General features: G+C 41.4%; 1 protein-coding gene across 12 annotated transcripts in view; it reads left to right on the top strand.

Moving 5' to 3' along the window:
• The window catches only part of CPLANE1 (ciliogenesis and planar polarity effector complex subunit 1), a 155,502-nt gene that overhangs the window by 59,814 nt on the left and 82,534 nt on the right, over positions 1–13,154 (top strand). For all 12 annotated transcript variants that reach the window (XR_012092790.1, XR_490029.3, XR_005238041.2 and 9 more), the window contains exons 20-21: positions 1,319–1,483; positions 4,866–5,004. Coding sequence is in view for 8 of the 12 variants with exons in the window: in XM_073014793.1 (XP_072870894.1) it covers positions 1,319–1,483; positions 4,866–5,004 (304 nt within the window). In the remaining 4 variants the exon portion in view is untranslated. The remainder of the gene's footprint in view (positions 1–1,318; positions 1,484–4,865; positions 5,005–13,154) is intronic.

The raw sequence follows: 13,154 nt of genomic DNA on the forward strand, positions 1-13,154 counted from the left end.
AGGCATTTATTGGCTCACATAATGAAGAAGCCTAGTGGTAGGGCAGATTTCTGATTTAGTTATGTTACCAAAGACTTGGGCTCTGTCTTTCGCTCTAGTTTGTTTTTTGAGGTGTCATCTTCACCTGAAGACTAGCTCCCCTTGTGGGAGCAGGATGGCCGCTAACGGCTTCTAACGATGCCTTGTCCATGTCCATGGGCACAGGGATTGAGACAAAGAAAAGTGGCAAAATTATTTCTGTCCCAGCATTCCAAGCAGGAGGATTGAGATTCACTCTTACTGAGACTGTCTTAGGTCACATGCCTGTCCTTCAAATAGTCACTCTGGCTAGGCTTAACACAGGGTACTGCTTGGCCCGTGAATAGAGCCTTCTTTGAGGTGGGATGAGCTTTCCCTCAATCATATGAGCCGTGTAGGAGATGGGCAGATACTCAAAAACTGAGTACTGTAAAGAAGTGGGCAGGGAAGAAGGATGTTGGGGAAGCAGATGTTTACAATGCTCACATTATCTCATTATCTGGGAAAATAATCTTTAGCTACTGGTTTGAATAGCATTTATTCAACAAACATTTATTGGTTCCTACTATGTATCAGACTTGAGTGCGTACTTACTGTGGCCATACGTAGACAAATGGCAAGGCCCTTCCTTCCTCTTGGTAGTTCTGAGTACAGTGAGATACAGGTATAAATTGATATGTAATTAATTGGTGAAAGCTACAGTAGAAGTGTGAACAAAGTGCTCTTGTAGCACAGAGGGATGGGCTTCACAGAGGAAGTGACATTGAAATATAAGTAGGATTCTTCCCAGCAGAGGAAGAGAAAAGGGATTCTGCTTAGATGGACCTCTCTAACATTCCACCAATGGAGTCTGGAGTGGCGGGCTTTAACTGTTCTAGGGTAAGACTGGGAACAAGGGTCAGCTTATCCATTTATGTTGAGGGGAGATAAACTTTTCTTGATTCTAGAAATAGCCATAGTTGAAATCTCAGAGCCTGTGCCTCAGAATTTCCTTTATAAATCCCCAGGAACATTCTAGTTTGAGAAGCAGTGAGCATCATTAGCCTATCATTTTTTTTTTCTTTTTTTTGAGACAGGGTGCTACTGTGTGGCCCAGGTTTGAGTACAGTGGTACAGTCTTGGCTCACTTCAGCCTTCAACTCCTGAGCTTAAGCAATCCTCCTGCTTCGGCCTTCCAAAGTGCTGGGATTACAGACGTGAGCCACTGTGCCCAGCCTCATCAGCCTGTCTTTATTTTTACTTTACCATTCTAAATTTTCTTATTACTAGCCACTAAAATGGATTGTTTTATTTTCCTCAGGAAGATGGTGATGATCTTCTTTTAAAAGCTGAAAAAAATAATCGCCAGAAGGTATCTGGAATCCTTCAGCGTGTTCTCCTGCTTTTCCGGGCGGCTCGATGTTCTTTTCCTGTGGCACAGTGGTATATCTTGCAGTTGAGGTGGGCAAGAAAAGTCATGCAGAAGGTATGGAAATATCTTAAGTCATTTACGTGCTGTGTTAACTGAAATATACTAATATTTATATTATTGTTTTTATAATTGTTACATTTTCCCAAGGAGTCGTGCCCTATAAATCCATAAATTTCAGGTTTATTCATAAACAAACTAAACAGACCAGATTTTTCCTGTTGAAAGGTCCTAAGGACTCTGAACTGGGTCTGTAGCTTAGCTCCACCCTGTCTGGCAAAAGATAGTGTAATCTAGTCTGTGAATTCCAGGGAATTAGAGTTACTTTTTTCTCCATCATTTCATTAAAGACTGAAACTCAGTCCAGGGCTTTCTCCCAGTTTTCCTTGAGGTGTTGCATGCGTTCTGTGGGGGCTTCTGTGGGTTCAGAGAATGGAAAGTTATAGTTCATTCTCGTCTGTTTCCATCCAGTAGCCTCCACTAGTCAGGGTCTCCCACTTGCTATTTTCTGAGATGTGCAATTCAGTTTGATTCCCAGGTGTTCATCCCCTCCTTTACTGACTTTAGCTGAGCTGTCACTTCATTCTTATCAGATTTCCAGCCAGCTAGGACACCTGGTAGGTCTCTTTATCCAGCTCTAAGTCCTTTATATGCCTGCTGTCTCTCTCGAAAATGTGGAAATAAATTTCATCATCTCCAAATGTGTTTAATTCAGCCTAAAAACAATATAATTATTTTTAGTAGGAACCTTTGGAGAGACTTTGAGAAGTTATCTAAAAGTATTTTTGAAAATTACCCTTTTTTAGAGAAAAAGAAAGTTTGTGAAATTTGGATATAGTTTCTGTAAAAATATAAATTAAAACTGTACTCATTTTATATTTTGGCATCACAATGGAAACTGAAAGTAGATAGTGGTTGGTTGCCAGGGGTTAGGGAGAGGAGGAAGTGGACAGTGACTGCTTTTGTTTTTCTTTTTGGGGTGATGAAAATGACCTGGAATTGGCCGGGTGCGGTGGCTCACGCCTGTAATCCCAGCACTTTGGGAGCCCGAGGCAGGTGGATCACGAGGTTGAGAGATCAAGACCATCCTGGCCCACATGGTGAAACCCTGTCTCTACTAAAAATACAAAAATAGGCCAGGCGTGGTGGCAGGCATCTATAATCCCAGCTACTCGGGAGGCTGAGGCAGGAGAATCGCTTGAACTAGGGAGGCAGAGGTTGCAGTGAGCCGAGATTGTACCACTGGACTCCAGCCCTGGTGACAGAGTGAGACTCTGTCTCAAAAAAAAAAAAAAAAGAGGGCCGGGTGTGGTGGCTCATGCCTATAATCCCAGCGCTTTGGGAGGCCGAGGTGAGTGGATCACAGGTCAGGAGATTGAGACCATCCTGGCTAGCACGGTGAAACCCCATCTCTACTAAAAATACAAAAAATTAGCCAGGTGTAGTGGTGGGCACCTGTAGTCCCAGCTACTCGGGAGGCTGAGGCAGGAGAATGGTGTGAACCCAGGAGGCGGAGCTTGCAGTGCCACCGCACTCTAGCCTGGGTGGCAGAGCGAGACTCTGTCTCAAAAAAAAAAAAAAGAAAATGACCTGGAATTAGACAGTGTTGATGGTTGCCTAACTTTGTGAGTATACGAAAAACCACTAATTGTACACTTTTAAAAGATAACTTTGATGTTATGTGAGTTATAGCTCAATTAAAAAATGGTGCTGAAACAAAGATTCTGAACCATATTACTTTTCTCCCTAACAAATTAACACAAATTTAGCAGGTTAAAATAGCACCCATTTAATATCCCACAGGTTCTGTGCATCAGAACCACCACAGGGTGGTTCAGCTAGGTCTCTGCTTAGAGTCTCACAAGGCCAATCAAGGTGGCAGCGGGGCTACATCCCTTTCTAGAGGTGCTAGGGGAACATCTGTTTCCAGGTGCATTCAGATTGTTCCAGAATTCAGTTGCATGTGGCTATAGAACTGAGGTCCCCCATTTCTTTGCTGGCTCACTCTCTCTCTCTCTCTCTCTCTCTCTCTACCTCTTAGTACCATCCTGGTAGTAAATGCCATTAATGTATTTGACAAGAAGTCTGTCATTAGCATGCTTCCCTAGAGATTTGATTAGATTGTGTCTTTCTGGAAGTGACTAGCAGGGGAAAATCAATTGCAAGCCTTCTGTTAATGCTTCTTTCCCAGGTGTAAGTCTCTTAGAGCCCTTTCCTGAAACGTGGAAATAAATTTTATCATCTCCAAGTATATTTAAATCAGACTGTTATCTGTAGAAGCTCCCTCTCTTTTTATTCTTGATTAAAAAAAAAAAAAAAACTAGGTAATTTTTCCTGCACCATATTCTACATTTATCTGATCATTTCTTCATTTAATGTCGTTTACCTTGTTTCTCTTTTTTTTTTTTCCCCCCTGTAACCTGGTCATTAATCTGTGCTCATTGAGGCAGAGAGGTTTAAATAGATTGAGGTTCAAATTTTCTTTTTTCTTTTTTTTTCTTTTTTGAGACAGCATCTCACTCTGTTGCCCAGGCTGGGTGCAGTGGCATGGTCTTGGCTCACTGCAACCTCCGGCTCCCGAGTTTAAGCGATTCTCCTGCCTCAGCCTCCTGAGTAACTGGGACTACAGGTGCCTGCCACCTTGCCCAACTAATTTTTGTGTTTTTAGTAGAGATGGGGTTTCACCATGTTGGCTGGGCTGGTCTCAAACTTCTGACCTTAAGTGATCTGCCCACCTCAGCCTCCCTAAAGTGCTGGGATTACAGGCGTGATCCACCGCACTTCGCCGCAAATTTTTTTAGAAATGAATCTTTCATAAGTATTGTGCGCTTCTCTGTTGCACGTGGCACATGTGTTTGCTTATTTTACTTTTAGGGATGGGGAGATAGAGTTTGGATCATGTCACACCCTCTATCACGTATCCCCGTCAACCCATCAGCTTTTTACTCTGTTAGCATTTACTAATGATCCTTGCCTAGAGTCATTATTAGGGGTTGCCAAATGGTGTCTTTCTAATTCTGCCATTTATAGATTAGTTTTTTTAAAAGTTATGTATGTAGGCATAAACTTTTTGTATTTGTTTTAGTTACTGTACACAGCTTTATTTGGGATAAGGTTAAGATTCTTATATTTCTTTATTTTCTTTGCTATGCTAGTGAGGAAAGCCAGGGACAAATAGCATTAAATTCTTCTTATACAGGCAAAATTGTGACAAGAGCGTGCAAATGATTTACTTAGAACCTTTTTTTTTTTTTTTTTTTTTTGAGATAACAAGCTAGTGACTTTCCTGAATTAAATTTGTAAGTTTCTGAAAATGTAGCTGATTTCATGTGCTGTGTTTTCCGTGTGGTTCATCTTACCTGCCTGATTCTTTTATAGTTTCTTTAAAAGTGATTTATAGTGCTGGTAATTAACATATTTGCTTATTCTTTACTTTTAGATTCGAATGAAAGGATCCCTTCCTTCACTGAGTCCTTTTCCTCAGTCATTACTTAATTACTGTAAAGGAGGTATCGTATTCTTTAGACCTGGAACAGCTGGAGACCATAAACTTGATGAAGTTTCCATTAGAGCAATAGGTTTGTCCAAATGAACTGCTTGCTTAGACATTAGGCCTAAGTATGAATAATGGTATGAATTTTTCATTTGATTTGGGAAAGTATTGACTCTTCAAAGTATAGTATGCTCTATGATATTTTACTTTGTGTTCACAAGTAAATATTGTACTTTAACAGCTATGTGTATGCATATATGATATATATGATAGTAAGTCAGAAATTTATTATATAAACAAATTGTGATACCTGTTACCTTATGTCATGCTTCATTATTAAACTGAATTTTTTTGTTTGTTTTGTTTTTGTTTGTTTTTTGAGACGGAGTCTTGCACTGTTGCCCAGGCTAGAGTGCAGTGGCGTGATCTTGGCTCACTGCAAGCTCCGCCTCCCAGGTTCACGCCATTCTCCTGCCTTAGCCTTCCGAGTAGCTGCGACTACAGATGCCCGTCACCACGCCCGGCTAATTTTTTGTATTTTTAGTAGAGGTGGGGTTTCACTGTGTTAGCTAGGATGGTCTTGATCTCCTGACCTCGTGATCCACCCGCCTCGGCCTCCCAAAGTGCTGGGATTACAGGTGTGAGCCACCGCGCCCGGCCTTTTTTTTTTTTTTTAAAAAAAAAAACAGAATCTGGCTCTGTTGCCCGGTCTGGAGTGCAGTGGTATGATCTCAACTCACTGCAACACGCCTCCTGGGCTCAACCCATCCTCCCGCCTCAGCCTCCTGAGTAGCTGGGATGACAAGTGCACACCACCACGCCCAGCTAATTTTTGTATTTTTAATAGAGGCAGGGTTTTGCCATGTTGCCCAGGCTGATCTTGAATTTTTCAGCTCAAGCAGTCTACCCGCCTTGGCCTCCCAAAGTGTTAGGATTGCAGGCATGGGTCATTGTGCCTGACCTAAATTAATTTCTTAATTCATGGTCTATGTCCAGTTATTTGTGTAACAAGTTTAAAAAGAAGTAAAACTTTAGATATCATTTCACTCTTTTCTCCTTAATCATTCCTTAATCCTAATCAATTCTATTTATATTAAGCCCTGATCTTATCTTTAGACTTTGATTAAAATGTTTACTTTAAAGCTGGGCACAGTGGTGTAATCCCAGGTACTTGGGAGGCTGAGGTAGGAGGTTGCTTGAGCCTGGGAGTTTGAGGCTCTTGTGTGCAATGATTGTACCTGTGAATAGCCACCGCACTCCAGCCTGGGCGACATAGTGAGACCCTGTCCTGAAAAAAAAAAAAAAGTTTATTCTTTTTTTTTTTTTTTGACATGGAGTCTAGCTCTGTCGCCCAGGCTGGAGTGCAGTGGCGCGATCTCCACTCACTGCAAGCTCCGCCTCCCGGGTTCACGCCATTCTCCTGCCTCAGCCTCCCGAGTAGCTGAGACTACAGGCGCCTGCTACCATGCCCGGCAATTTTTTTGTATTTTTTTAGTAGAGATGGAATTTCACCATGTTAGCCAGGATGGTCTCGATCTCCTGACCTTGTGATCCACCCACATCAGCCTCCCCAAAGTACTGGGATTATAGGCGTGAGTCAAAAAAAAGTTTATTCTTAACTCACTCACCCTTAGTATAATCTTGCATGTCCTGGGGCTCAGATTGTCTGTTTTTCCAACTGAAATGGCATTGAAATGCTTCTTGATTGCTTCTCTCACCTGTCATGAGCTTAGTTTCATAGACTCTTCATTCACTGTTACAAAAGAGCCAGGCAGGTGTCATTTGGAAAAGTATATACAATCTCATTTCATTTCTTGAAAATCCAGATCTGTAAGAAGTGAGTTAAATTCACAACAATCCCAGTTAAAAGATATTTGCTCGTAAATAGGGACATAGTCCTTTGAAGTGACTTAAAGATTTGAACATATATTTTTAATATTTTCATTTTGATCCTGAGTTTTATTTATTTATTCTTTTGTTTGATTTGGTCTCTTGATTGTTGAGAAGTGATTCGTCTAGATTAAAAAGGTTCCTTTAGGGCTGGGCGCGGGGGCTCACGCCTGTAATCCCAGCACTTTTGGAGGACACGTCAGTAAAACCCTGTCTCTACTAAAAGATAAAAAAATTAGCCAGACGTGGTGGTGTGTACCTGTAATCCCAGCTAATTGGGAAGCTGAGGCAGGAGAATCACTTGAACCTGGGAGATGGAGGTTGAAGTGAGCCAAGATTGCACCATTGCGCTCCAGCCTGGGCAACAGGACGAGACTCCGTCTCAAAAAAAAAAAAAAAAAGATTCCTTTCTGGCCAGGTGCAGTGGCTTATGCCTGTAATCTCAGTACTTTGGGAGGCCAAGGCAGAAGGATTCCTTGTGCCCAGGATTTCTAGGCTGCAGTGAGCTATGATCTTGCTACTGATTTTCCAGCCTGGGCGGCAGAGCGAGACCCTGTTTCTTTAAAAAAAAAAAAAAAAAAAAAAAAAAAGGCCGGGCGCTGTGGCTCAAGCCTGTAATCCCAGCACTTTGGGAGGCCAAGGCGGGTGGATCATGAGGTCAGGAGATCGAGACCATCCTGGCTAACACGGTGAAACCCCATCTCTACTAAAAAATACAAAAAACTAGCTGGGCGAGGTGGCGAGCGCCTGTAGTCCCAGCTACTCGGGAGGCTGAGGCAGGAGAATGGTGTAAACCTGGGAGGCAGAGCTTGCAGTCAGCTGAGATCTGGCCATTGCACTCCAGCCTGGGCGACAGAGCAAGACTCTGTCTCAAAAAAAAAAAATTAAATTAAATTAAAAAATAAAAAATTAAAAAATGAGGTTTGTTGCCTAGTTTGTTACCTAAAATAGTAGATTTTAACTTTGAATTTTATTTATTTATTTTTGAGATGGAGTCTCATTCTGTCACTCCTCCTGGAGTGCAGTGGCATAATCTCAGCTCACTGTAACCTCCACCTCCTGCGTTCAAGTGATTCAGCCTTCCGAGTACCTGGGGCTACAGATGCCCGCTCCTGCGTCTGGCTGATTTTTGTATTTTTAGTAGACATGGGGTTTTGCCATGTTGACTAGGCCAGTCTCGAACTCCTGACCTCAGGTAATCCACCTGCCTCAGCCTCCGAAAGTGCTGGGATTACAGGTGTGAGCTACCATGCCTGGCCCAGGATTTCACACTGTTTTGAAGATTTTTTTTTTATTACGGAAAATTTAAACCAAAGTAGAGATTTATAAGCACTCGAGTACCTCTCACCCACTTACAACAATTGTCAATGCCTCAAAGCAGATCTGAGTATATCATAAGTATAATAAGTAGTTCAGTATATGTAGTGAACAGATGAGGTTTTGTTGTTGTTGTTGTTGTTGTTGTTGTTGTTGTTGTTGTTTGAGATGGAGTCTTGCTCTGTCACCCAGGCTGGAGTTCAATGGCATGGCACAATCTCAGCTCACTACAACCTCTGCCTCCGGGTTCAAGCAGTTCTCCTGGCTCAGTCTCCTGAGTAGTTGGGATTACAGATGCGGGCCACCACACCCAGCTAATTTTTGTATTTTTTAGTAGGGTGGGGTTTCACCATGTTGGTCAGGCTGGTCTTGAATTCCTGACCTCGTGATCCGCCCACCTCGGCCTCCAAAAGTGCTGGGATTACAGGCATGAGCCACCGTGCCTGGCCCAGATGAGGTAGTTTTTAAAACCATAATTCTATTATCATGACTGACAAAACGGACAATAAATCTTTAATATCATATATAGTCAGGCCTGCTTAGTGATAGTGATATGTCCTAAGAAATGTGTCATTAGACAATTTTGTTGTGTGATCATAGGGTATACTTAGACAAAAATAGCCTAGTACACACTGAGGCTATGTGATATGGCCTTCTGCTTCTAGGCTACAAACCTGTACAAAAGGATTGCTTGAGCCTAGGAGTTCAAGGCTATTGTGTGCAATGATTGCACCTGTGAATAGCCACTGCACTCCAGCCTAGGCAACATAGTGAGACCCTGTCTCTAAAAAGAAGTGTTGCCATATTGAATACTGCAGTACTGAATACAGAATGTGACTACACTGAATACTGTAGGCAGTTTTAACACAATGGTAAGTATTTGTATATATAAACATATCTAGACATTGAAAAGGTACAGTAAAAATACAGTATAAAAGATTTTAAAAAATGGTAAGTGTGGGGCACTTACCATGAATGGAGCTTACAGGACTGGAAGTTTTTGCCCCAGGGGAGTCACTGAGTGGGTGGTGAGTTGATTTGAAGGCCTCGGACATTACTATACACTACTGTAGACTTTATAAACACTGTACACTTAGGCTATACTAAATTTATTAAAAGTATTTTTCCTCCATAATAAATTAACCATAGCTTATTGTAATGTTTTTATTTTATGAACTTAAAAAAATTAAAACCTTTTTGACTGTTGTAATCACACTTGGCTTAAGAGACATACAGTGGCATAATCATAGCTCACTGCAGCCTCAAAGTCCTGAGCTCAAAGGATTCTCCAACCTCAGCCCCTGAGTACTGGGACTACAGGCATGAGCCACTGTACCAGCTAATTTATTTTTTAGTTTTTGTAGAGATGGAGTCTCTGTTACCCAGACTGGAGTGCAGTGGTGCCATCTTGGCTCACTGCAGCCTCTGCCTCCTGGGTTCAGGCATTTTTCCTGCCTCAGCCTCCTGAGTAGCTGGCACAACAGGCGTGTACCACCATACCTGATTAATTTTTGTATTTTTAGTAGAGACGGAGTTTCACCACGTTGCCCAGGCTAGTCTTGCCCTCCTGAGCTCAAGCAATCCGCCTGCCTCTGCCTCCCAAAGTGCTGGGTTTACAGGTGTGAGCAACTGCGCCTGGCCTAATTTTTTTTATTTATAAAATGGAGACATGGTCTTACTATGTTGCCCAGGCTGGTCTCAAACTCCTGGCCTCAATCGATCCTCCCACCTCAGCTTGCCAGAGTGCTAGGATTACAGGTGTGAGCTACTGCGCTCAGCCAAGATTTTTTCTATTGAAAAATTTTGAAGTTTATTTTTTACTCTTTAAATTTTTTTTTTCTTTAAACTAAGACACAACATATACATTAGTCTAGGCCTACATAGGGTCAGGATCATCAATATCTCTGTCCTTCACCTCCTGTTCTCCTGGAAGGTCTTCAGGGGCAATACCATGCTTGGAGCTGTCATCTCTTACAACAATGCCTTCTTCTGGAATAACTCCTGAAGGACCTGCCTGAGGCTGTTTTACAGTTATTTTTTTTAATAAGTAGGAGTATACTCTAAAATAACGATAAAAAACGTGGTATAGTAAATACATAAACCAGTAACAGTTGTTTATTATTATCAAGTATTATGTACTGTATATAATTGTATGGGCTAGATTTTATATGACTGGCAGTGCAGTAGGTGTGTTTACACAGTTGTCACCATAAACACCTGAGTAATGTATGGACTATGATGTCATGATGTCTCTAGGTCACAGAAATTTTTCAGCTCCATTATAATCTTATGGGCACACCATGGTATATGCAGTCTGTCGTTAACCTGAATGCCATTATGTGGCATCTGACTATATTATCTATCCCATGTTTAAATTTACTTGATAATCTCAAATATGTCTTTTCTATAGTTTTTTAAAAAATCCCTATCCAATCAAGGTCTGCCACACATTGCATTTTGGTTGATATATAAATCTTTCTCTTTTTATGGTGTGATCACAGCTCTCTGCAGCCTTGACCTCCCAGGTTCAAGTGATCCTTCTACCTCAGCCTCCTGAGTAGCTGGGACTACAGGTGTGCACCACCAGGCCTGGTTAATTTTTTTTTTTTCATTTTTTCATAAAGACAGGGCCTCACTTTGTTGCCCAAGCTGGTCTCAAACTCCTGGGCTCAAGCAATCCTACCTTGACCTCCCAAAGTGCTGGGATTACAGGCAAGAGCTACTATGCCTGGCCTATAAGTCTGTCTTAATCTATAAAAGTTTCCTTGCGCCCATTCTTTTTCATGCCCTTTATTTATTGCGGAAACTAGATCATTTGTCTGGTAGAACCTGTTCTATTCTGGTTTCAGTTGATTACATCTTTTTGGTATTCAAACATTTCTGACCGTGATTTAAAGTAAGTGCAGATTTTACAGCAAGGTTATACATGCACACACCCATATGAAGTTGGAATGAAAATTTAATGAACTACCTTTACTCTTACTGTGTGCAGTGCATTCTTCTTTTCTTTTCTTTTTCTTTTTTTTTTTTTGGAGGCAGAGTCTCAGCCTGTCGCCCAGGATGGAGTGCAATGGCGTGATCTTGGCTCACTGCAATCTCCACCTCCCTGGTTCAAGTGATTCTCCTGCCTCAGCCTCCCGGTAGCTGGGATTACAGGTGCACACCACCACGCCCAGCTAATTTTTGTATTTTTAGTAGAGACAGAGTTTCACCAGGTTGACCAGGCTGGTCTCGAACTCCTGACCTCAGGTGATACACCCACCTCATCCTCCCAAAGTGCTAGGATTACAGGCGTGAGCCACTGCGCCCGGCCGCAATGCACTCTTGATATATTCTATTGTATTCTATTTTTAAAAGATGATTGAGACTCACTGTATTGATTTTATAGCTTAGTAATTAATAATAGGTTGTAATCGACACTCTGAAAAACACAGATAAGGAGTGTTTTTAGATGAGTCACTGTTTAGTATGCTGCTGCACTGTATCTTGCTAGTTCTTGGCCTTAGTTCTATCCCAGCTTGCCTGTGAAATATGAAATAATGAAACACATCTGTTAGTAATGATGCCTTTCTCAAAAGATTGGGCCATGCTCCACTGGCAGAATCTATGAGAATCTGATGTGTTGGGTGGGCTGTAGTGTGAAAATGCTCACTGGAGACCCCAATAGTCCCCCTGGGGCCGTGTACCCACCATCCTCTCTCACTATTGGGATGAATAGAATGTGTAGAAGACCTGCTTTCTCCTCGCTTTCTATAATGTCAAACTGTTCTTTTTGACTTTGTAATATTTATTTTAAAAACATACTAAATAGCTCCCTAAAGAAAATGAACATACTGACTACTAATATAAAAGTCAGTTTATTGTAAAAATAAGGCTTATTTAAAAAATTAAGGCATAGGCTGGGTGCAGTGGCTTATACCTGTAATCCAAGGCAGGTGGATTACCTGAAGTCAGGAGTTGGAGACCAGCCTGGCCACATGGTGAAACCCTGTCTCTACTAAAAATACAAAATTAGCCAGGTATGGTGGCACATGCCTGTAGTCCCAGCTATTTTGAAGTCTGAGACCGGAGAATTGCTTGAACCGGGGAGGTGGAGGCTGCAGTGAGCCAAGATCGTGCCACTGCACTCCAGCCTGGGCAAGACAGAGCAAGACTCCGTCTCAAAAATAATAATAATAAGTAAAAAATAAATAAAAACAAATAAGGCATAAATGAATGACTGTTAAATTTTAGAGTATTATCTTTCTTTCTCCAGAGGAAAAGTTCCTGTATTTTTCTTTTTCCAGAGACGGTCTTGCTGTTGTGCTGCTAGAAACAAGCGGGTGCAAGTGTCTTTTTCATATAATGATTTCTTTTCCTCTGGGTAGATACCCAGTAGTGGGATTGTTTGGATCAAATGGTGGATCTACTTTTAGTTTTTTAAGGAATCTTCACACTGTTTTCCATAGTGGTTGTACTAGTTTACGTTTTCACCAGCAGTGTAAAAGTGTTTCCTTTTCACCACATCCATACCAACATGGAGACTGGTCTCAAACTCCTCGGCTCAAATGATCCTCCCACCTCAGGTTTCCAAGTAGCTGGGAGACAAAGTCTTGCTCTGTCTACAAAGCCTACATCACACCGTTGAAAAGGTCCTATTAACCATAGAACAGTAGGGTAGAGAGATGGTTTTCACTTAATTGGTCAGATGTTAACTATAATAGAAATTTAAGATTAGCAGAAGAGTGGAAACTAGTTTTGATAGCTGGATTGTGAGCCCGTGCATTGTTTATAGTATGGAACACCGTATCGGCAATAAGAAGACTCAGTATATGAAAAGCACATGAAAAGATATCTAAGATATAGTAGGTGAAAAAAAAGCTAGTTGCAAGGCAGCAAACATAGTATGATTTTATATATCTTTGTGTACTTGTATTGCTTCTGATAAATTATTTACTATTAGAAATTGTTTTTAGTATTAAAAATATTTAAACATAAATATCAATAAGTGACTTTTAAGTCAGTCTACATGATTTTTAGATAAGGACT

The sequence above is a fragment of the Chlorocebus sabaeus genome, chromosome 4 (assembly GCF_047675955.1).
Source record: "Chlorocebus sabaeus isolate Y175 chromosome 4, mChlSab1.0.hap1, whole genome shotgun sequence".
Classification (NCBI taxonomy): domain Eukaryota; kingdom Metazoa; phylum Chordata; class Mammalia; order Primates; family Cercopithecidae; genus Chlorocebus; species Chlorocebus sabaeus.